The 24,774-nt window shown below is 50.6% G+C and overlaps 1 protein-coding gene across 1 annotated transcript; it reads right to left on the bottom strand.

Moving 5' to 3' along the window:
• Nucleotides 1-22,516: 22,516 nt before the first annotated feature.
• On the bottom strand, nucleotides 22,517-24,418 carry LOC138061743 (uncharacterized). The gene is made up of 2 exons (XM_068915064.1): nucleotides 24,230-24,418; nucleotides 22,517-23,508 (listed from the first exon to the last, which is right to left on the bottom strand). Exons 1-2 carry the CDS (start codon nucleotides 24,416-24,418, stop codon nucleotides 22,765-22,767), a joined length of 933 nt encoding a protein of 310 aa, XP_068771165.1. The 3' UTR covers nucleotides 22,517-22,764.
• Nucleotides 24,419-24,774: the final 356 nt, after the last annotated feature.

The raw sequence follows: 24,774 nt of genomic DNA, 5'->3' as shown, positions 1-24,774 counted from the left end.
AAGTCGGCAGAGGGTTTAGATTTCTGGCAGGAGACAGGGATTTTGGTCTCTAACCCTGTCTGGTTTTCTAGTAGTCTGACTTTTCAGTTCCCAGACATCCCAAATGCATTTTCATTTTTGGTGTCTTTTATCTGAAACAGCTTCAGACATGCAAAACTTGGGGAGGAGGGGGGGCTGGGGGGAAGAAAGGGAAGTATGTTAAGCCAGTCATATATATATCTGAGTCAGCCATACCTATATGAGACAGCAGTGTCTAGAGCTATCTACTGTCTGTGTCAGAGTTTCCGAAAAACAGAGCATATTAGGTGTGCATTGAGCACTTTAGGAAAGTCTGGTCTCGAGCGTCCCCATGGGAGTCCCTGAGCACTCAAGAACTTCTGCAGAGTGCTTTCAAAATCTGGTTTCAGATCTGTGTGAAACTCTCGACTTAGAGGAGACGCGACACACCTGGAGTCACAAGGCTCGATTCTCATGTCTCTGCTTGTCTGCTCACGGGCTGGTCCTAGCCCTGCTTCTTGGTCCTGTTTCCCACCTCCGGAATACGGCAGATACTTCAGCTGTTGTGATTTCTTTGAATTTGTTTGGTATTCAGCTTGATTTGCTGTTTCTGGGGAGATTCTCCTTGCGGGGCTTGGCTTACAAGAAGGCAGCAAGCAGGACATGTAGGACTGGTGAGACGGGTCTCTGGGGAACCACCGGCTGCCTTTGGCCAGAGTGGAGGGGGTCATGAACCAGGGATGCTAACTCCTCCGGCAAAGCCTATGTGTTGTCCCTAGAGGGATGTTATTTGTGAGAAAGCAGTCACCATCTATTCCTACGCTGTTCCTTTCGTATGGATTCTTGGCATCTTCTCATTGCATCTGAAGGCCACCAGCCCTTTTCATATGTAAAGTCCAGCAAAGCAGCCATCTGATAGAAGCAGGGCTGGACATTACATATAGGCTGCCTTTGAACCAGTGACCTCAGTTTTACCTAGAAGAAGATTACATCTTCTGTGAGAAGCTGTTGCCAAAGATACATTGGCTGTGCCGCACACGAGTTGGGCAGCAGGCTGGCTAGTACGGAGCCTGCGTTTTGCCTTGAGTCATTAAGCAAAGGAGATGAAGGACAGCGCCCTATCCGTGCTGGATTTCCCAAGTGTCTGAAAGATGCCAGGCAAGCTGACCCTTTAACAGCTTACCTTTTCCCCCAGCCTAAATAAGGTCTGGAAGGTGGAGGACTCCGTATATCTCATTGACATATGTCTGTATTTTCCACAGGTGACATTTATGCTTATACCCTGAAAGCTTGCTAGAACCACCTTGCAATAGGCATGATGTTTTGTCAAGGGCAAAATTCAGTGGGACAGAATACAGGATGACATAAGAATTCAGAAAAATCCAGCAGGTGAAATGCTGCCTCTGTTGGAGTCTATGGCAAATCTCTCTTTGAGCTCAGTTGAGCCAGGATTTTGCCACTCTGGTTGGCATCTCTACACCCAGTGTGCAGGATGCTCAGGCCATGCAGGTTTAGAGCTTCTGAACCTTTGATTCCCGAGTCATTTACTCACTTCTCTTTTCAATACTAAGTTTTTTATTATTAGCTAATTTGCAAAGGTCGGCAGAATGAAAGCCTTTTGCAAACAACAATAGATCAGTGGCAGCCTGCATGCGGGGACTGATTCTATTGCATTATTGATCTCTGGTAAAGGCGATTGACATTTTTCACCTGGGAAGGTTCTTTTATTTTTAATGAAAAAATGGCCTTTTCTCCAGAAAGAAAATTGGAGTCTTGCCTCCATTTTTCTCTGCCATTTTAATTCATAGGTGCCTTCGAAACCTATAAAGGTTTTTGTCTTTGTTCTAGCATTTTGTGTTTGCTGAAAATCTTGGTTTGAGTCAGAAAAGGCACTTTTCAATGGACACAATGTTCTGGTAACCACAGAACTAAGCTATCTTCATTTCCAAACTGAAAGTAACGGATGTCACAACATTTTCCCCAAAGGTGTTTTTCTTCCCTCACTTGTATTTTAAACTCTCTGTCCTTTGAGTGAGACTCTTCAGCCTCCTCAGAAACAGAGGCACTGGGAACTTTCCCAATTGGGTTGAGCAGTACTTGAGCTTCCTTACACTGATGCCAGTCTAGAAAGATTTATTAACGTTTCTCTGAGACTGGCATGTGGTGTGCAGATGTCTCTAGGCTGGCTTTGAACTTGCTCTAACAATTCGATTTTTTCAGTTGCGCATCGTTGCTAATTTCCTCCAGCTCATCTTATGAGGGTGGGGGTCTGGAAAGCAGCTTTTTTTTCCCCAGCTCCGAGAAAATAGGTCTCCACGGCCTTGAAAAAAGGAAAACGGTAACTGTATATGTTGAGAATCTTGGAAAAGACCTAAAAAGAGCATGATGTCCTGGGTCTTGATACGGCAGCAGCAATAATGCCAGAGGATCCTTAATTCTTGAGCAAAGTGAGCATCCCGTTGGGATGGAAGACGTTCCCACTTGGGATAGGTGCATATGCCAGCAGGATACATGGATAAGAGCAAATTCAGGTGCCTCCCTCCTTCCGGGGTGGCATCCGCTGGGCAGCAATTCAGCAAGATGCACCTGGCCATATCAAGCTTTTCTGATGTGTCAAAGCCCTTGGGGGAGCTGTGGCCAACGCTGGGTCCAGAATGCAAAAGCCTCTGCAAGGTCTGAGTATCACCCACCGACTGTGGGAACCGGGGGCTATTGCAGATTACTCCTTAGGGCCTTTTTAAATCTGGGACTTTTAAACAACTCCATTCTCCTCACTTCACACCTGCTCTGAGTGTTGTCTGTCTTTCTGCAGAGACTGATGCTCTCATGAGACTCTGGATGTGAAGCAGGCAGTAAGCCCCATTGCTACACATGCATGCACAAACTGAGTTTTTAAAAAGGAAGCAGTTAGTGTTTTTTTTTTTTTATAGAGCTGGGTCTTCCGCCTGCGACTGCAGCTACCTGCCTCGTAACTCTGTTTGCCCTGCTGTCAGTCTGCCTGTGGTTAACAAACAGCCCAAGAGAGAAATGGAAGAAGAAGGGAACAAGATGTGGGGGAGGGAGAGAGATGAGAGAGAAATGAGATAACATGTGGATTGATCGGTCCAAAGGTTAAGAAGCTGAACTTATTTAACTCCTGTTAGTTTATTTATTGTCCCTGAGTTATATTTGTGACTGCGACTGAGCAGATTAGCACAGGATTGCTGGGTAGACTTAGAAAGCTTCAGTGTTTTTCTAGCTCAATATGCATGTGTGCATGTGTCTGAGTGCATGCGCATGTGTGCATTATTTTCACTTTTTGCTAAGCATTCCCTTTGCCTGCTCCCATTATGGATGAATGTAAGCACTCATCTGTACAATTAGGGACAGAGAAGGGGAAAAATCGCCTTGCTCATCAGATCAGAAGCTAAATTTATGCAGGGTACAACACATGCTCTTTATTATACCATGAAAGCGGCAGGTAATAATTCCTCTGTCCTCAGAAGCAGGGACACTTACTGCAGTAAAAAAAAAATATATATATATATAAAAAACTCCCACTGGTGGTAAACATATGTGTCATGCAAGATTGATAGAAGCTGGAGCTGGTAAGTACTGGATGTGGGTGAGTAATGTTTGTTATGGCCCTGCCGACTCCTGGGTACTCTCAGTAGCAGAAGCTCTAGCGTGAAGGAGCAGCCTCGTGGGCAGGACTGCAGCGCGGGCACAGGGCCCAGCAGAGGCCCAGGAGACTTTCCAAGCCCAGCAGCAGGCTGGAGGCGACCTTGCCAAGACGCTTCATCTCCCTCTGACCCTCTGTTTCTGTATGGGGGAGCCAGCGATGGGTTTTCCAGACTGCTGCGGCTAGCGGGGGCCTCTCTCGGTGGCTTTGCTGCAGACATTGCTGCCGCTCAGGGCAGGTAGAGGTGTCCAGCGCTGAGGCTGGAGTTGGCGAAGTCCAAGCTTGGAGACATGGAAGCGGTCTGGAACAGCATGGATGTCACCGAGCAGGAGTGAGGTGCATTAGTCAGCTGGCTTGGCGAATATCTGCTATTACATCAGTTTCTTTTCTTTCTCTGTCTCTGTAGGACAGCCACAAAAAACAATGAGTAATTTCTCTGCGGAATATTCATCTTAAAGAAAGCCAGGCCCTGTGTTTCAGAGCTCGCCGAGGCTTCCAGCACATTATTTTTCTCCTCTGAGCTGGAGAGCGCATCTGACTGGCAGACCCAACTGGGAAAATCTCTAAGTAGGGGAGAGAAAAACGCAGATGAGGGTCTCAGCGGTGAAGATGAGGTGCCGTTCCCTGGCCTGGCCGCAGAGGGTCCAGGAGACAGCGAGTTGAAGCAACGTGGGCAGTGTCACACAGGGACAGGCGCAGAGGTTGTGAAGCGATACCAGCAAAGCTGCTGTTTACTATGGATACTAATCATTTTGTACCGAATGAACAACAGCAGTTTTCTGGTTACCTCCATTGCCTCTTTATAAAGAGGGATTAAGTATCCCTTCAGCCTTGTGCTCACACCCTCCCCTCTCCCCTTTCTCATTTCCCTGAGCCCGTGATTTATCCCCTCTTTGGAGGGATGGGTGATTTTCTGCAGCAAACATGCTTCCTTTCCAACGGAGAAAATACAGACAGTGAAGGGAGAACTAGGTCCACCAGCCACATGGCATATTTTTTTAATCCCAAACTCCTGGTATTTATTTATTTTGTGAACCTCGTGCTTGTCACTGACTGCCAGAGAAATCAGGTGGTGTTTATCTCTGTTTTGGGAAGTGCCGGAGACAGGAGGCATGGGGCATCCCTCTCTCCTTGCTCCTGCCTCCCTTTCAGCTGTGGTCTCTGTGTCCGTGGTGCTGGTGGAGAGCAGAGCCTGGGCTGCGATGGCTACACCGCCTGCTGGTGCCCACTGTCCAGCTGAGCCAGAGCCCACGCTTACCTGCGTCCTGGTGCTGCTGTATGGAGAAGGAGGCCAGAATCGATCCGGTTTTGGAGCTCCCCATGGGAAAGTGGAGGTTTCTGGATCATGGGTTTTGGGCTGAGCTGCTCTGCGGACAGCACCAGAGGGTGAAGGACAACCAGAGCTGGGTTCTGAGCCTCCTCAGGGAGTTCAGAGCTTCATCGGAGGTTTCCAGTTCATCCCTTTGCTGCTAGGTATACTACATTTCATTACGCTGTTTGCTGAGCACTCCATAAAACCCCAGACCGCCTGTCGGTCCCTGCAAGACAGTGCCTTGCCCCACCATTGACCAGGGGGATTTCACTGGCAATAACGTGCTCTTCAGCTCATATGAGCACACCTGAACCCAGCCCCTAATCAGAGGCATTTCCAGACCCTACAGGAACAAGAAACCTACAGGAGTGGGGTCCAATCACCCAGAGACCTAGAGACATCGAGGATGAGCCACAGCTGCTGGGAGCTTCGGGTGGGAAAGATCTCAGATGATCTGAAGATAGCGAGGAGGAGGATGTCAAAGAGATGACTTGGAAGACGTAGTCTGGGACATGAAATCGGTAGGGATGGTGGTGTAAAGACGTGGAGGGCTAGAGTAGGTGAAGGGGGGCAGAGGATAGTGCTTGATACTGCTTTGCATCCACTCAAAGGCTGCTAGGACAAGGTGACTGGCTTGAAAGCAATGACAGGAGAAGGGTCAGTGTCTGGAATTCACTGGTGTCAGCATTAAAACAAAAAAAAAAGAAGGCAGAAGAAAGATTGCGCATATGTATGAATAACAAAAACACCCGGAGTTATAAAAATCAGGAATAAAACCCTCAAGAGTTATGGAACGGGCTGGCATCTGCCTGCTCCAGGGACGCTGCCAAGAGGACTTTCAAGGGGAAGGTTACTCCAAAACAGCTTGCTGTATGAGATGCTGGCCATGCTGGAGACAGGATACCGCTCGGATGGGAGCGCTTGGCTCATTAGCCTGGCAACCCTGATGGATTTTCACCATCACACGAGAGAGCAGAAGCTGGTCCGGCAGCAGGCCTGAAACAGAGTGTTCACAGTAAGAATGGAAATATTCCCCGCACCAGCTGCAGGCAGCATAAAGGGAGCAGTGTAAAGGGACACTGCTTAACTGAATTTCAACTTTACAGAAAGTCCAAACCACAGTGTTGGAACCAGGGACGAAGCTCCCTGGAAAATCTATTTGCCTCCTCCTCACATAGCGCCACCAACTTCACTGCAAACACAGAGAGAGATCTACTTCTTGTATTATAAAAAGTCACCAGCCATTTATTTTATTTGTGGAGGAGACAGATAATTGACAGGTGGCTGTCTAAAAGAGATGAAGCCCTCCAGCTAAACACTGCAGCTCTAGCGAGGATACGAACGACAGAGAAATGGCTCCAGAGGTGATAGACTTGTTACTTTTAACACCGCGAGACATATAAGAGAACAGGGTTGAATCGCAGTTCAGAACAATCATACCTAACCACTGAACTAAATAAAACCAACGATTTCATACCGTTGTCTACAGCAGCCTTAGACTGAGCTTGAATTAATGAGCATGTTGTTTCTTCCCAGCAGGTCTTGCAAGCCTCAGGGCTTCCAGGTACCTTTTTTAGGGCTTGTTTGCATCGCACAGGATGAGGCCTCGGGTCCGAAACAGGATCGGGCTGTCAGTATGGTGCAGTCCAACGAGCTGAGCTAGTTGTGATATCTGCCCCCCAGCCGGTCTCCCCATCTGTGCTGCTGGCCTCCAGGAAGGACGGGCAGGATCCTTCACGGGTTTAGTCCTGTTGACTACTTGCTTGCAACTCTGTAAGGAGGCAGTAGGTACACTGCATGACAAGCAATTATGGGAAAGCCAAACCACAGGTCTCTGGATCCAATGCCCTGCACTGGATTATCAGCTTTTAACAAGCTTTCCCGTGTGCCGGGAGCCCAGGCAGCAAGGGAAGCACAGAGTGGGACGGCTTCACTGGGACTGCTTTACTGAGCTGGCTGGTTCCTTCTTTGTCCCACGAGCTGCAAATATCAATTTTTCCTTGCTTTTTTATTTTTTTGTTTCGAACTAGCCTGGGACTTTGAAGCTGGCAGATCTCTTCCAGGCCTGGGCCTCGTGCCCCTCCACAGACCTCTGCCTGTTTCTACGATATGCAGTATTATCTGGCCAAGACGATTATAAACAAAAGCAGAAGTTTAAATATTAACCCCCTGCACATCATACCACCACTATATTTTGCTACCTGAAACCTGACTGCTCATATGACAGATTTCCTTGTTTTTTTTAAATCAACCTCAAACTTCTTTTTTTTCTTTATGTTTACTGGAATTTTTCCCCCCTGCAGGGCAGAGTAACATTTACGATGTAAAATTACAGAGGCTATTACTCCACCATGCCGCACACTGCCGTGATTCAGTGTTAGGCTGGGATCAAGGGAACAACTAGAGCCTGTTAGCTGAAGCCCTCTGCTTTCCCACCTCCACATGGCTTTGCAGCAAATCAAAGTGCAACAAATGGCTTTGTATCATTTCTTTGAGGAGTCCTGGGCCTTGTACGTTATCTTGAGGGCAGGGTATTTGCTATAATAAAAGAAGGCTTTATTGCCAACTGCAACGGAGCCAAGGATTCAAACACGTATCGCCTTGTGGGTTCATTGTAAACTCCCTTTTATGGCCCTTTCAGTTTATTGCTAATGGAGATTTACAGGGGGAAGAAGGAGCCTTGTGCTCTAATTAATGCTGTTATTAGCCTGGGTAGGTTCCATTCAACGAGCGGTGTGGTGGCACTGACACCACTTTGGCGTTTGCCCTTCGTTACCCTGCCCGGGAAACAAGATGGGGTGCGGGCTCTTCCTGGACTCAGGAGGGCTGGCGTTATGCGGCGCTTGGCCAACGGGGGGCTTTGGCGGGAGGCGGTTATTAGTCACGGGACTAAAGTCCTTCCTCCACTCAGAGGGATGTGCTGTGGACTCGGCCACCTCGGAGCAGGACATCATGAGACGTCTTTGTCACTGCCTTTGCCACTGCCTTTGTGAGGCCAAGGAAGGTCATTTCTACTCTGGCCAGCTGTTTTCCCCCCACAACAAGCAATATATTCTTCCAGTGGGAGGGAACTGGAAGGGGAGGGAAGGAGAATGGTTATTCTGAACTGTTTTAGGTATTCCTGGATCCAGGAATAATTTAAAAGCTGAACAAACAGAAGTCACCAAGCTCCCTCATGGTCACCTTTTAATGGAGCCTGTTTTAACATACGCAGTCTAAGGTTACTAGTGCTAAATGTGAGAGAGACATGCAGGGCACCAGATATAGTCATGGGAACTGCGCTGAAATATCCTTTCCAGCCTGCTTGGATGCTTTCTGCTGAACCGAAGTTGTTAATTAAAAGCGATTGTTGTTTCTGAGCCATCTCTGGACTCTTGAAAGACTTCCGAGCTGAAGTCTCGCCCTGTCGCCACTGGAGACAATGCAAGTGGCTCTGTTAATCTCAACCTGGTTTCCATCACATGCCACTCTGCTGGAAAGAAACCTCAAATGAGGCAAATTTCATGTGGTTGCAGCTTTTTGCTAAGAATGTTCCATGCCGCTCTGCTTGGCAATTAAAAAGCGAGGCGCAGGGGCGAGAATAGTCCTACTAATGATTTGCAGTCAGCTCCTTTGAGCCAAGCTGTCTTCGCAAAGCCAGAATTATATCATATCAGTCTCCAGAAGCTACCGCAGAAGTTAAACATTAAGTGGCTTAAGTTGCTGGAAACTTCTGTGTTTTGTGGCTGATCAGAGGTCAAGGATGCAGTCATTGAGAGCGTCCTTGATCTCAAGCAACCACCATGAAAATGGCCAAGCCCAGAGAGTGACTAGCGACAAACGTGGCCATAAATTCAACCACACACGATCGCTACTCCGGGGAGACGCAACCCCAAGTTCACTGAAATGGTGAAAACGTTGCTCCTGGCTCCCACAAGCACAGGAGGGATTTGGGGGATTAACTGTTGGGTCAGGTGGAAGAGGGCTTCCACGTCACAATGAAGAGTCACCCACTGATTTCATAAAACTCTTCCAGTCCAAGAGGTCCCAAGAGACATCTGGGCTGGGGCACATTGTCATTGTGCATTGGCTTAAATTAAGTTTTTGTGCACCTGCGGCTGGGGTTCAAGAGTGCCTTGTCCTGGCTGGCTAGCACCCAGCCCTCCACCCCCTCCAGCACCCGCCTGTCTCGGCCCATTGTCCACTGTCGCCACCGGTGAGAATATGCCTGGAGCCAAATCACTGTGCTCTCTGGGTTAAAAACAAACAAATAAACCAGTGTTTCACGGTGCCTGTGTGTGCAGGGAATGAGCAGACTGGGGTTAGGCAGAAAACTGGGGAAAAGAGGAGAAAACTCGGTGACTAACTACAGTGAACGTTTCTGCCTTTCAGGCTGAGTATGGAGGTGAAATTGCCCCAATTTGGGGCTTATAGTTCGGCAACCAGGTCTCCGTGTTCTCCTGCAGTCACCTGCAATGCAGACATAGCCCTGCCGGCGCTGGAGGTCTTGGACAGATTTAGGAGGGCTGGGGCAAGTCTGAGTCCCAAATGCTAGTAAAATCTTTTGTGATTGCCCATCTTGATTTCACTCCAGGAATTTCCTGGGAAAAAAACCCTTTCCCAGCTTGCCTGCAGACAAAGGCCGAGGGCCGTCAAGGTTTTAGGGGCAGTTGCTGGGATTTAGGGGCTGACCTGCCTTTGAGGGTTTGGGCAAGGGCAGGGAGCTCCTGGCGCTTCATCAGTCACAGAGAGACTTGTACTGGAGCTAGGGGTGGGCTGTGCTTGTGGAGAAGGAGCTAAAAGATATGGGGCTCCTTCTCACCATTATTATTAATATTCAAGCTAATTAACTTCACTGAGGGCTGGAGGAAATTGAATCTCAAGAAGACCCTAAGCTCTGCCTTTGCTTTTAAGCCATTTGGACCTTTTGATTTGAAGCTTGTGCTTTTATTATTATTATTTTTAAATCTCTCTATTCTTTTCTGCAAACACCTGGCACCTTTTAGCAGCGGTCTAACAATAAAAAATAATTCTTATTAATTGGCTGTCAGCTGATAGGGAGCAGCAGGCTCCTGCCTCAACGGAGCATGTTTTAAAAAAGGAATTGCAGCCAGGCTGGAAAATGCCGTGACGGTGAGACTGGCCAGCACACCTGCAAACGTGGCCCCACGGCTGCACGGCATCGCGCGGCGCTGCGGCTCCCGGCCGGGCTTGCAGAGAGGGGTCAGCCCAAAGCAGTTGAGCAGGAGTAAAGTAGGGGAGCTTTTGCAAGGCTAAATAATAAAAAAAATAATAAAAAAGGGAGGCTTTTACAAGCCAGAGCGTAACGAAATGCCCTCCCCGTTTGTCCGTTTATTGAGTAATAATGAAACACTTTTGTCAAAGCTTAGGCACAAAATTTCTGACACCGGATCGGCTCTAAAACTAATCAGGGGCTAGAAAAATGGGAATATAATTAAGGCTGCTGACAGCTCTGTGTCATTAACCTCGCAGCTCAGGTGCCATGCTGAACCACAGCTGCAAGAGATGCTGCATTATGGGTAGCTGGCTTCAGCCGTGGAAATGAATTTGGCTTTTAATGGCCCTGTAATGTCTCTGCAGCTGCCTCAGCTGGTGCTGGTTGTTAAGACGATGGCAGAGGTGGTGGGAGACTGGCTGTGGCTCCTTCCAGTGCCTTTCTGCGACCTGCTCTTAAATAACGAACAAGCATGACTCTTCCCACCTAGAGAAAATGAGGATGCTCTGGGCAAGGGGTCAGGCTGGGGCAGTTCTCTCATGACTGATTATTATTTTTGTTCCTGGAAGTATGGGTGCCTGCTCTGTCCTAGCACTGGGGATCCCTGTCTCTGGACTGCACCCTGCTGTGCCACGTGTCTGATCCTCTGATGGAACCTGGTAAGTCACAGGGCTGTCACTGCTGAATCTGGCCACCCACCTGCTCTGTGACTCAGGTCTTTGGTGTACAATGGTGGCAGTAATATTGGAGCCTTTGGTAGGATGTGCTGAGATTTGCTAGCCTGTATTTATGTTTTTCTTCCTGTTGTGTTGCTATTGCTGTCATTCATGTGGTTTTCTTCCTATGCAAGATGACAAAGCTGTGGTGTCACTGGCACCTGGACTCAGCCTGCATGGCTGAGAGTGCCAAGACATGAGGACTGCCAAGCTCATTGCAGGTGGCACAGCCCTGGCTGGTCTCGCTTGGCAGTGGTGCTTTGCACTTCCTTGGCTCCAATGAGGAATTCTGGATCCCCTGCAAACACAGGGGTGAAGGTAAGCGGGGAGCGTGAGCCGTTATCTGTGCAGGCAGCAGGGGCTGGGGCCCAACTGTGGGGGCTCTGAGCAGTGGGATTTGGCCTTCCTCATGCAAGCAGAGGCATCTCTCCCTTTTCTTCTGCTCCACTCCTAAATCAGTAAGTGATTCCCTCTCTCCCTAGGTTCCCTGTTTGCAGCGGGTAGCACCTAGATGTTGAGCTGGGATCTATTTTCTTTGTCCTCTGGCCTGATGCAAGGGAATGACCCCAGTCTCTTGAGCCTCTTTTCTTCAAGAGGTATTTAGCACAGTTTTTCCCTGCCGAGCGATTGGCCAGCCCTGCGCACCCCTGCTGAGGGGGCCGTGATGTGCTCTGCTGGTGTGGGAAATCACCTCTTGCACTGCCTGCCTGCCTCAGCTGGCATGCCGCTAGGCAAAGCACAGGCGGTGTTGCAAGACTCTTTTAGGAAAAATGAAAACAAAGAAAATATGTACATGCTCCTTTTCTCAGGACTTTGCTGTTCAGAAAGGGAGAAGCTGAGAAGGGGCTATTTCCACACTTTATCAGCATGGGCTCCATCTTCTTCAAAATGCTGGTAAGGAGACCTGGTGGGTCACCCACACTACGTGTTGTGCCTTGGGAGCACCTGGGTTCCTGCCAAAATAATGACAGCAGCAACCCTCAAACAAGGCCTCTTATTTGGGGATCTTGGAACATGTTTCAAATGTTTCGCGAGGAATTTTTCATAGACAGGTACCCAGGGAAAGAAAAAGGGTAGAGGATCTGCTGGGAATAAAGGTGGATGTGTCGCAGCCAGGAATAGCACCTGGGAGTCCCGTGATCCAAGCTTTCCTTCAAAAATAGAGATAATGATCCCAGCAACAGGCGCTGAGCAGTATGTCTTGAGAAAGCACCAGGCAGACCACTGCAAGTGTTGTCTCTTAGGGTGATGAGTGTGCTTCAGATGTTGCTTGCAAGTGTGCAATGCTTCTTTTCTGAGCAAAGACTCTTAGATCTGTCTTGTTGTGAAAAATACCTGCTAAGAGCTAATGAGGAGAATAACACTGAACTGATTTGGATCCAGTGCTATTCGTCATTCAGTCTTTTGCTATTGCTGTGGTTGCATCTGTTACCCTGGACTTTCTATGTGCGTCTTGCACTTTCTCTGCAGCGTTCTCAGTTTCTCAGGTGCAAAACTCAAGCCTTGCGCAACAGCAAAACCAGTTAACTATGTTTTCACCCTGTCGGCTTCGAGAGCCCTGGAGTGTGCCTGGTGTGGTCACAGTCATAGGAACACAGGAGTTCATGCTAAATTAAAAACAAAAGCATCATTATCCATATGGGAACTCGTGAGTGGTTCACGTATCCAAGTACTCTGTGTATAGTTCATTCTTGGTTTTAACTCAGTTTCTTTGAGATGCAAATCAGAGGGATTATATTCGGAGGCTGCATCAGAAAGTCTTTAATCCAAATGGGCTATAAGATTTATTTAGAAGAGCCAAATGTCTTGTCTGGGACAGAAGCAACTGAGCTGAACTGAAACAGATGGACGTAAAGGAAATTAAGCAACTCTAATGGTCTTATGCAGAGTTTCAAAGCATTTGGTCTTCCGAAAGCTCTAGCTCCTGGAGGCACGTGATTAGATGGGAAGCTCAGGTTTCACTTAAAAACAGGCTTTGCAGTTCACTGAGAAAAACAATAATGTTTCTATTCTTCCTGTGTATAGAGAAAAGACTGAAGATGAGAGCCTAACTAAAGACTCAATTTGGAAGGTTAAACTAAGATATATCGTATAAGTTTTTAAACTAGAGCTTTTTATACCAATTTCATTATTTCAGCAGTCTGGATTGAGGATTTGGGGAAACTTGATGTTAGCAGTAGGGATCACAGCTAGTGGTTTTTTTTTTTTTTTTTTTTTTACTACTATATGAGAAAACTTCCCTTGAGGCTTTTGAGATTTTGTTCCCTGCAACGGTGGTGCTGTTTCTAATGGAGACTTACCTTAGGTCTCATCTAAATCTGGAGCTTAAATAGGACCTCAGCAATGCAAGTAGCTCTGCGAGTCGGGCTGAGGTCACCTTCTTGTTGTAATGGATGTAGGAAGCCCAATTCAATCACCTTGGATGCTGAGGAGCCACTGGGTTGGAAACTTTGGCAGAAGAGGCAGCCCCCTGTGGTCCTGCACCCCTTCCAGCTCTGTCAAGGTCGGAAGATTTGCAGCAGGCAGAGTAGGCTTCTTTGGGACATACGGATGTGTTTGGCCCAAGGTAGACTCCATGAGCAGCAAAAAGTGTGTGTGTGTGGGGGGGGGGGGAAATCCCTACCATGTTATCTGAACATTTTTCAACCATGAAGTTGTTAAAGTGGCATGAGTATAGCTTGGGGACAAAAGTTCAAGTTTGACTTGTTTCTACTATCTCAGCTTTTAGGTTCTAGATAATGATCAGGTATGTTTGATGCTAATTACTAAAGACCAAGAGCTCTTACTGAATGCATTTCTTAGTGCTTTCTGAGGCTGTCAAAGCACTGCCTACTTCAGAGTCAAGGAGACCACCCCAGACGGAAGATGAACAAATGCATGGGACTGGGAGGAGAGCCCTGTGTGTTCACCTCTGGACTATTGCCTTCCTCCCAGAGGCTGGAGGAAAGCCCAGCTCTCGGCAACCTGGGGTGCCCACACCCAGCCAGCCTTGCTAGTGCCCATTTTTCCCAAAAGGTGGGAAATACGTTAGCAGCAAAAGCTCCAGGCAATAACTGGCAGAAATCTTTACTTGCATCTAAACGCAGCCCTCCTGAATCTCTTCCCATCTTGGCTCATTGAATTACATATCCAGAGGAGAGAAACCTCACGTGTTTGTGCATTTGCCACCCTTCACCCTGGTGCATTTGGAAATGGATTAAATAAAAGGTGAGAGAAGTGGGGAGAAAGGGAGGGTGAGTGAGCAAGCAAGCGTGAGAAAGAGCTCATCCATTACTATGCTGTGCACAAGGCAGGAGGTCTTGGCCTTCTGGTTTGAGTGCTTATTCCCCATAAAATACATCTGAGAGAAATCAATACAAGAAGCATGCAAGAACTTAAATCAAAGCACAAGGAAGCAGCACTTGGTGAATGGAACGACCTTGCAGAGAGCTGTCAAAATGAGGGACCCAGCCCTGGAAACACAAAACCTGCTGGAAGAAAAAAATAGGAAGGCTGGCATGCCGATCTCTCAGCTTGGCGTGTGCTTTCTTGGTATGAGCTTTGCACTGGGTAACACTCTAATCTCCATGGCAGAAAACACATGGGCAGGAGAGGCTGATTGTGGGCTCAGGAAATGGCACCAGATCAAATTGCAGCTCCAGGTTTGCCCCAGGACAGCAAGGAGAGCTGAGGCATGGAGTAAGATGTGGCCCATATGTGGCTCCCTGAGTACATAGGAGAGGGGTTCAGCCAGCCTGGCTTTGAGTTATGTTCCCCTTAGTCTTCAGCTCTGTCTGTGCAAGACTTTGGCCTGTGAGAATGGGCATCCAAACTCAGGCCAGGGATCCATCTCAACTTGGTCCATGTCTTACCAAACCATCCCGCTTCTCCACGGTGAGAGTGGAAGCCTGTTTCCAGTGGTAGTAGCTTAGGTCCTCTTCTGGCAGATGCTGGAAGGGCCACCTGAGCATGCAGGTGTCTGGGTGTGTGACCTTGGCGGCAGGTCGCTGCTCTGTGCTGCAGACAACCATAAATCTGCAAGGATTTTTTTTCTCCAATCAAGCTCCACCTCCGCAGACTGTGGGGCACATGTTCCCATGCTGGGAAATCTGACCCCTCGGTAGCCTGAGAGACAGGAGAAGCCTGGGTTTGGTGTTTTGAATAAGTGGCTTTTTATCTGAAATCCCTTTGGGAGCATGAGCTCAGTAACCAATGAAATTATATCTGTTGTTTCAAGCAGTGAAGAAAACTTGGCCTGATGTTTATTGAGATTTATGGCTTCCCTTGAGCTTAATTGTCTTTGGGAGCCCTGGATCTTTTTAACGGTTCAGCTAAGTGGTACTAAGAAGGATGGTAATGGTTTGAGCAGTCTCCCCCCCTTAGCATATCTTTCTCTCACACAATTTGCTGATATTTGGGAAATACAGCTGATGCTCTCCCCTCCTGAGGTCACACTTGTTCATGGTGTGAAACTTCAAGAGACAAAACCAGGTGTGAAAAGCTGTCAGCAAACGTTTCCTTCACGTGGTGCCAGCCTCTGCCGTTCTGTCTGCCCTGCCTGTGCTTCAGGGAAAGGTGGGAAGAGGCTGCTGGGGAAGACGTGTGGGGTGGGGATGAGGATCGACCTGTTGAGATCAGTAGGGATGTGGGCTCTGGGAGGAGGACGCTGCCCTTCCTGGTCCTCGCCCTGGTCTGAGGTGGGAAGGGACCATCTGGGATGCTGGAAAGGAGGTGGACAGCTGAGATTGTCATTGGGAGGAAAACATTGCCCTTCACACGTAATTATTCCTCACTTCTGGAGCTGTTTCATCTCTTATCGGTGGTGACCCCTGTTGGCTTGTTATCTCTCTCCAGCCATCCGATGAAGCCGTAGAGCTGTCGTCATGGGGAATGACCTTAACCTATTTGCTCACCTCGAAAAGATGCAGTGTTCGCTCCGTCGGCAGGGCCGAGGTGGCAGCATGTGCATCTGCCCGCCACGTGGGGAAGAGGACGTTGCAGCGGAGGCAATTACAGCAGCCCTTTCTGGTTCAGCAGACACCTTCATTAATAAACCTCAGGTTTCAGAGGTGGCTGGCTTGGCCACTTGAAACAGCATCTGGCTGCAGCTCTGCAGTGTGGCTCAGCTCATCGCCGGCTGCCTAAGCGGTTTGCAGGAGGAGCAGTAAACAAAGTCTGTTTTGTTGGGGTTTTGCGTGCTTTAAGGAAAAGAAACCAAACATTTACTGGGCTCATCTCCTCGGTGCAGAACTGAAGTTTGACAACTCCTTCCTAGCAGCTTATGCCAGGGGAATTTTTATCTCTGAAACGGCCCCGATGACGGATGTGGAGAAGTTCTCCCGCATGTGTGCGGTCCTGGCTTGCTGTGCTTGTTGGGGTGTCATTACTTCTTTGCAGAGTCTCCAAAGAAAATGAAGTTGAAACGGTCACACCGCACGAGCGGATGTGTTGGGTTGCGTTGTTCCTGCTAACAACTTTTGGAGCCAATGGCCACTTCCAGCCTCATTAGATGGAGGCCCTAAAGAAATGATGATCTGACATTTTTCATAGGTATAGGCAGCTGGATGCGGTGGTGCTGTGCTGGGGACGAGTGGATGTTTAACACCCTCAAGGGTGTTAAAATATTTCACCTAAGGCGAGCCTGGCCCAGCCTGCGGACAGCCAAGCTGCCGTGTCATAGGGGAGGATGGAGTTAAATTCCACAGAGGGGTAAGGAGAGGCGATGGGGTAAGGAGGCAAGCCGAGGGATCAAAGGGAGTGTGTAGACGAACCTACAACTAAACCAGCCTCACCCTTCAATAAAACATCCCCTCTCATAACCAGCATCCCACCAGAGCTGAAAGGCAAGTGAATGCAAGCCCTGGTCTCACTATGCAGGGAAGCTGCAGCCAGGACAGCCTTGAGGGGGAGGATCTGGGTGCGTGCAGAGGTGTGACATCCGACCGCCCCCCCAGCCAAGGAGAGACGCTCAGGCCCTGGCAGCTCTCTCTTTGCAAAAATGTCAGCTTTCCCTGCCTGGTGCTGGAGCCAGCCCTTGCTGTTCCCACAGGAGATGGGGCTCCAGGCCTTCCTTAGCAATAGCAAGTCCTAACTGGCCAGACAGGCAGCCAAGGAGTGTCAGCCCCCCCCTTTCTCCAGCAGCCACCCTCAGCTGCCCACTCCAAGGACCAGGAAGGCAATAGGCTTGGCCACCAGGCTGGCCATCTGTGAGGATGGCTCTGGGATTGTGCTTGCTGTAGCATGAAGTCTTGGCTCCCTACGTGTTGAGTAGGGTGTTGGGGAGGACACCTGCCTCAGCAGCTGTCACAGTCCTGTCCCAAGCATGGAGTAGGCGAAAGCCACCTATGCCTTTCCCAGGTGTTAAGGTGTTTTTCCACCCTGGGGAGTTGAAGAGGAGGTGGCAGCTTTGGCTGTGGGTTGTTGCTGAACTAGCTTGTCGATTGCTAATGATGTTTGTGAAAATCCTAAATTAAGACCACACACAGGAGGCTCAGGCGAGCGATGTATCTTAGGCCTTGAGGGTATGAGGCAAAAATGCTTTTGTGCCTGACTCACTTGCTCTGTGCTAACACTGACTCATAATTACTGATTTTGATTCAGACGAAAGATTTATCTCCATTCAAACATATGGAAAAATGCTAATATAACCTGCTAATGAAAAGGGAAGGTAGTGCTGGTAAGTCATCCACAGCCCCATACAACGCATGGGGAGCACGTGACAGACTGGCATTTGCTTTCTGATCCGAATTCGTGCATGAGGCTGGGATGAACCCCCCGAGGACAGGTGAGGGCCTGGTCATGTTTTCCCTGCGCAAGGACTGGTCATACTGGAGGGAGTTTTGCTTGTAAAAGGGCAGTCACTGGCCTACAGGTGAGATCCCGGCGTTTTGCTGGTGGCAGGAGCCCGAGGCAGTACCTGGGACCACAGAGCTCTCATCCTGCTGTGATGCCTGAAGCATTAGATTTTTCTCCAGAGTGCTGCCCGTGCGGGCAGATTCCACCTCCTCCTTTGGCTCCAGGGTTGTCCCCCTGTCCCTTAGGGGAGCATCTGGCCTGTTTTCTCCCAGGCTGAAGCTGACCTGCTCCCTTTCTGGCCCCTGGAGGGAGAAGCCAGCTCTGGAGATGAAGATGTCTTGTGAGGCAATGCATTAGACCTGAAAACTTGTTTGGATAGTGCCTCCATGGCCAACACAATAGGTGCTACACAAGAGGCCAGTCATGCAAAGCGAACAAGAAAAGCCTGCTGTAGAAAGGCACAAGCAAGTACAATACCTTTTTAATGGGGTGGAATAAGCCCAGCATTGTGCCTGGACTGAGCTTTGGGAAGGGAAGGCCGATGCAGGGAGGCTCAGAAAGCCTTGCAGGCTGCCCTGGGGCCACTGACCCCCAGCACCAGGAATGCTTTTATGCCTCTCCAGGTGAGCCTATGGCTTGTAGCCTTTGGATGTAGTGCTATGGGGGAGAGAAATCATAGTTCCTTGGCATACCAAGGTGGCAAAAAAATGAATATCCTCAGCACAAAGCCAGCCTTGGGAGGCATGGCTCCTAGGGAGGAGATGGTTGGGTAGTGGTGGGGAGCAGGACAGCCTGTGCTGAGCTGCTTCTCCTTTGCCCAGCCAGAGTCCATCAGGTACCAGCGAACAGTGCAGTGTGGTGGCAGGAGGCTAAAAGCACCCCACCGCCTACAAGATCCGCTCCCAAGCAGTGCTCACAGAGCCGGAGCAATGCTTAATCCTCAGTCGTCTCCAGGACTGTGCCGCCTCCTGCCCTGCCTTCGCCCTCTCCAAATGCCCTCCCTGTGCCACCTTTCCCCCCTGCTGCTCAGCCCTGCTGGATGCTAAGTGGAGATTTCCCCCCTGTGCCAAGTGTTAAATACTTATCAAGCTAATACAGCGTCTTCGCAGAGGTGCGTACATGAGACAACATGTTACCATAATTAACAAGCAGCTGGAGTTGGCACAAGTCTCCGCTGCAGCTGCTCTCTGCAGCTTGGAGCTCCTTTCCCAGGGCTCTGGCCCTGCCTCCCTGACAAGATAGGAGGGGAGGAGGAAACGTTGCGGGGATGATACCTTGCGGGGGTTGTTTCTCCCTTCAGAGGGGATGGTTGTGGCTTCTAACCTGTGCTTTACAGACCCCTGAAAGTCTGGGAACTATTTCTGAGTTGTCTGTACTAGATGACCTAGTAGGTATGTTCTAAGCAGGCAAACACTTATATAGGGGGCTGAGGAGCCACTCTGAAAAGTTTTGAGGGCCGCAAATTGGTGGCGGTTTAGGGAAATGTATTATAGGAGGAAAACAAGTCATGGGGAGCTGTGGTCGGTCACTGCCCTGCTGCAGTTCCTCATGTGCTGTAGGAGCTTCCCCAGACTGGCTTTGCTGCGGGTGCTGCGCCTTTCAGGGGCTGCAGGGCCGTTTCTTGGGCAGGGAGGTGGCCACGTGCCACCAGGGCGTGCGTGCCAGCTGCCAGGGATTGCCACACTTCTGCTGGTATTGGCCATAACTTCCAAATCAATGCTGGGAAGAAATTGGGAGGGAGAAAGAGAGAGGGTCTGGGGTGGGTTCACAAGCCAGCCTTTGGGGGGAAGGCTGCGGGCTGGGTTTCAGATGGTAGGAATCATTTGCGGAGTTTAGTCACCTGTATCTATACAAAGCCCAAACCCTGTTATCTGGACCCAATATGGGTTAGTTCACTCATCCATCTACCCACTCAGCCTTAAGCAGAGCCGCTGCACAAAGCCTCCCCATCCTTTTAAATTGCCTTGAGCTCCCTAACTTTCCAACCCCAGATAAGTCATCTCAGCAGTAGATGTTTGTATCATGACCTACATTGCTATTGGGTTTTAAATACATTTTTTTTTTTACTGTGCTATATACTAGCTTCCCACATGCAAATTGCTCTGAGTGAACCATTTATCTGGGAAATAAAGGTTGTGTTCTCAAAAAGACATTTAGTTCCCTTTCTGAATGATTGAGCTAGTTTTCCACTGAGAAAACAAAGGTCTTTAACATAGTCCAAACCAATGACAGGGAAAAAGGTTCAGGTAAAACCCCTCCATTTATTTAATACCTTCCCCCCTCCTCATTCATATTTACAAGTTAAAAGGAGCTCCATCAACCCATTAGAGTTGAAATACATGCCCTGTCTTCAAGGAAAGTAAATCCCATCTGGCATCCCTGGAGGAATATAACCTTAACTCCAGCTTAATGCCACATTAGGGTATCTTATAGATTCTGCCTGAGATTTACCTGCCTTAAAGGGAGATTTATTTTGGAAGTAAACAGTCTCATGTGACAAATCTCCTTCCACAGGCAACTTTGGCGAGGAGGCGCAGAGTTTTTGTGACTCGCTTGTCCCCTGCATCTCTGTCCTGATGCCCCAGGAGACGGTCCTGCGGGGGGGAGTGCTTGTGCTCGGGCTGTTCAGGGGTCTTTCCCGCGTATAAGGAGATGGGAGATGGGCTTGGCGTGGGTAGACGTGAGTCCCACCTGCAAAGCCAGCTCCCGAGGGTGCTGGGTGGGCTCCCGCGGTCCCAGCACTGGGGCTGCTGCTGGCTGGGGTGCTGGCACGGCGCTGCAGGAACCCCGAGGGGCCATCCGCCCCCTCGGCTGCGGATCCAGGTGGCTGCAGGCTGAGGTGGGAAGATCAGAGTCTGCATCTGGCTGGGTTTCTCCCAGTGCGCAGCCCGTTCCTGATTAGCCAGGGCTGCTCGCTGAGCCAAGGTGTTCAGTCCGCCCCCGCGGCCACAGCCCTGGGCTGGGCTCCACACCTGCGGGGCGTCTGATCAAGGGAGATGTTCTGAAGAAAGGAAACGCCTGTTCGATATCTGCCCGAGTGCTCGTGCTGCCTGGGAAATCAGAGAGTTTTTGGCGGGCAAGTCACTTTGCAACCTTCGAGCGCGCTGGGCGTTGAGTTTGCAGCTCTCCAGCTGGACTTGTTGCAGTTGCTGTGCTTCTAGAGCGCCTTCGCCACGCTGTCCTCGTCCCCATTATTCTCCGCTGGCAATAAAAAAGAAGGGAGGGGGGCTTTTTTCCCCCCTTCTCACATGTAACACAACCTCACAGACATCGGCTCAGCGGTAAAGATCATTCTAAAAATACAGCCGGGGGCTCGGGAGCGGCGGTCTCGGTGGTGCCCGGGGCTCTGCCGGGTGCCGGACGTGGCTTGCCCGGCCGCGTCCCAGCCCCGGCGTGCGCAGCGAGATCCTCCGTCGCATACCAGCCCCCCCGGCCCAGCCGGCGACGAGGGGAGCCGCGGGCTCAGATATTTCACCCGTGGCTATAGGCAGCTCCAGGAATGCAGGGATTGAATTACTGTACATGCTGTACCTAAAGCCGCATGCACCTAGGTGACTCCCTCCTAAACACTGCTGTACACACGCCGTTCTCCACAGCAACGAAAGGGAAGATGGCTCGGGCAAGAAATCATCGCCTACCCTGGTCTATTAAAAGGCTTTTGAGGCTGTGGGTTTCACGCAGCCCAAAATACCCTACTGCTCGCCGGTGGCTTGTCTGAACGGAAAGCGTGTTTTGGTCTAGAGCGAGCTAAAGGTGGTTTGTTCGCATTCAGTTTATTCTTATCGCTGCTGCTATTGATATCAGTGAAAACGGTGAGGATTTTGTGACGATCAAATGGATCCCAAATCCTTTTGAACGTACAAGATTGTTTTAAAAGTCATGGGGTTAAAGTCTACAAAGCCTGTCTGGAGTTTCTCCCTCGCCCCTGCCCTTAGGTCATACCCACCGCCTTTTCTTCAGACCTTGCTTCTACAACAAAATGCAAAACCGAGGAGTTTGGAAAGGCAGAAACACCCGAGGTGCCAGGCAAACTCTTGGGCACCAGACACTCCGTGTCTCCTTTTGGATCTCCTCATGCCCCAGGGCTGCACAAACCTTAGTGTCCATCCAGCAGCATCCGCGGGAGAAGCCACCTGCCTGGGAAGGGGTTACCTGCGCCCACCTCACCCAGCGCAGGGGAAGCTGCGAATGCAAACGGGGCTTGCCTCCAAGTGGCATTCGCACAGCTGGGGTTTGGGATGGCTCAGCTGACATATCGGGAATATTCCCCAGCTCTTTTCTCTGCTTGCCTGCTGAAACACCGAGCTAAATGCACGTGGCCCTGTGAGACGCGGGGGACACCGCTCCACCTCCTGTGAAAAATACACTTTTGCAGCGGGAACTCGGTGGGTTTTGAATCAGGCCCGCTGACTCGCAGGGTCTGCGAGCCCCGCGGAGGGCAAGGCCAGCCTGCCGTCGCGCGTTCCCAAACTGCATATCGTCAGGCTGTTGATGTGCGCGCTGTTCAGCCTGAGAGCGAGAGGGCAAGTCAGCTGCAGGTGGGTGAAACCTATCTCCTTTCCACTTAACTGGCCTGCCTGACTGGTTTTTTTATGATTATTTTTTATTCTGTCTCCAGTTAGGCAATACACTTGCCTGTTAGAAATATTGCCCTGGGCTGCCAGCTCAGCGAAGGAGAAAAGCGGGTGGTTTTTTTTTTTTTTTTTTTTTTAAAACCGAGGGGAGGATGGGGGATCACCTCGTACCAGGGCGCTTAAGCCCTCCCTGGGGTGGGCACCTCTCCCCCTCCCCTGCCCCGACGCAGGCTGCAGCAGCCATCCCCTCCCCAGCTTCAGCTAATCTTCTCCGCCGCTCGCGGGGTCCCCGGAGTTGAGTGTCCTCGAAGGCGGGGGGGATTTTTCTTAATGTCTTCCACCAACCCCCCCCACCTCTGCAGCTCTCTCGCAGCCTGCGGATCGTTTGGCAGGGCTTGCCGGGCTGCAGTCGGTGAATTTAAGGCCAGCTGGTAGTTTGGGATCATTAACCATCAAGGTGCCCCTGGGAAGAAGCAAAAGGTATTTGGGAAAATTTGCTAACAGACTCTAATGACTTAATAATCCCTGCCGGAGAGAGCGCGGCAGGTTATGTGAATGTCAAGTTTGTTTGCTTTGCCGCGAGCTGGCTGCCGGTTATGTAACCGGAGGGTGCGACCTCCGTGGCGGGGGGAAACAAGGCAAGAAAAGGAAAGCTGGGATGCGAGGGGGGCGATGGGCCTTACGGGGAGCCCCCGGCCCGGCCCGCGGCTGAACGCGGGGCCCCCGCTTGGCTCGCTCTCCGCCGGCCGGCCCTTTGGCGGGGGCTCGCGGCGCGGCCAAGCGGGCACCGGGGGACCGAGCGGCCGAAACGCTGCTGTCGGGGAGAAAAACGCCGAAAGCCAAGTAGCTCCGGGCGCTGCTTCTGCTCGTGCGTTTCTGCCTCCTGGCGCCGCGGGGCTGTCCACCTGGGGCATGGGTTTTAAACGCGCTTTGCGTCCGCCGGCGACCACCCGAGGGTTTGCCTCGGCACACGCGGGCGCTTTGAAGCCCGACCGCAGCCGGCGGCGTGGATAGAAAGCACGTGAGCGCTGGGGCTCAGCCGGCTTGCGCCCGGTTTTATGGCCGCTCCTCCCCGTCCTTGTCTTTGGGGTAGGTTGCGTGTCGCAGAAATGCAGAAATGCAATCCTTCCCCGGCTGGGGAAGGCTGGCGTCCTCCGCGCGGAAGGCAGCCGCGGCGGCAGGCAAACCCAGGACGTCCTGGATGTTGGGACCACGGTGACCGGAGGAGAAAATGTGGCTCTGGGAGAGCGTGAAACATGCTGCTCTTAAAAAAAAAAGAAGAAAGAAAGAAAAAAAGAAAAAAGGAAAAGGCTTCTGAGGCTTAGAGCTGGATATTTATACACTTGACATAAAGGATATTTCTGCATTGAAGTAATAAGCGTGACTCAGTAAACCAATGGGGAAAGGGTGTTCCCTTTGCAGCAAAACCTCAAAAGATCAAAGCGCCTCTTGAGCGGTTTAACATTTCGAATGTTAAATGAATCAGTTTCTCCTCCCTCTCCCCTTCACCCCTGCCTTAAAATTTTCAAAAATAAATGGTTTAATTTCGGTTGAAAGGGAGCGCTTGGAAAGTTCAGGCGAAGTGCGGAGCGGGATGGCTCCGAGCGTGCCCGGCGCGCGTGTGCTCGTGCGCGCCAGCCTTGCTCGGCGGCACGCCAGCCCTGCTCAGGACGGAGGCACGCCGTGGGCCTCCATGCTCGCCGTTTGCCAGCCGATTTCCCGCTGGCTTATGATAAGTTGTCTTTTTTCCCTTGCTGTTGCCTTCCAAACCCACTCCTACCTGCCCAGGTTGGAGATCTTCACTACCCGCCAATGTAACGCTGAATAATTCCTGTCCTGGAACCGCAGCTTGCACATCCCATGGCCTTGCAAACAATATCCCTGGGAAATCTTACTCTTGATGTTATAGGGAAGCAGAATTAGGAGGACTCATGGTGTGGGGCCACTCCACTGGCTTGTGGCCATTTCCCATTAACGTACCTGGAAAAGGTCAGCTTCGGGCGCGGAAGAGTAGCTGAGCTTTGGTCTTGTTTCAATAGATGCGTCCCCAAGGCTTGGGAATACGCTGCAGCTCCTGGCAGCACATGGGAAAAACCACGGGAAAAGGTGAGCACCGGATTCCAGCGAGTTCTTCCCTTGGGAGAAGCAGTTCCTGGTACTTTTGCTCATCGCTGCAGCAGTGGCTCAGGGTTCGGGGCCGTGGGCTGATCCCTCTGCCCTGCCTGCACCCAGCGCGAGGCGCTTGGGGCTGGCGTGCCGGGCGGCAACGCAGCGACGGATGTTCTCCAGGGAGGGATGGAGCCTCGTCTGTGGCTCTCGGACATGTGTATCGCTGGGATCGATAGGCTGGAATAATATATAGCGCCGAGATAACAAATCACTTAGCTTATTGGGTCTTAATTAAGCCTCTTTTATCTCCATGACAGCCACGCACCTGGGCTACGGCCCTGGCGAGCCGCGGCCACGTCGGCGCCGCCGCGGCGGAGCCCGGGGATTGATGAGCCTCTGCGCAGCAGAATTGCCGC

Source organism: Struthio camelus, chromosome 20, assembly GCF_040807025.1.
Source record: "Struthio camelus isolate bStrCam1 chromosome 20, bStrCam1.hap1, whole genome shotgun sequence".
NCBI lineage: Eukaryota > Metazoa > Chordata > Aves > Struthioniformes > Struthionidae > Struthio > Struthio camelus.
The sequence above is the reverse complement of the archived record's forward strand: the minus strand, read 5'-3'. Positions and strand labels throughout refer to the sequence as shown.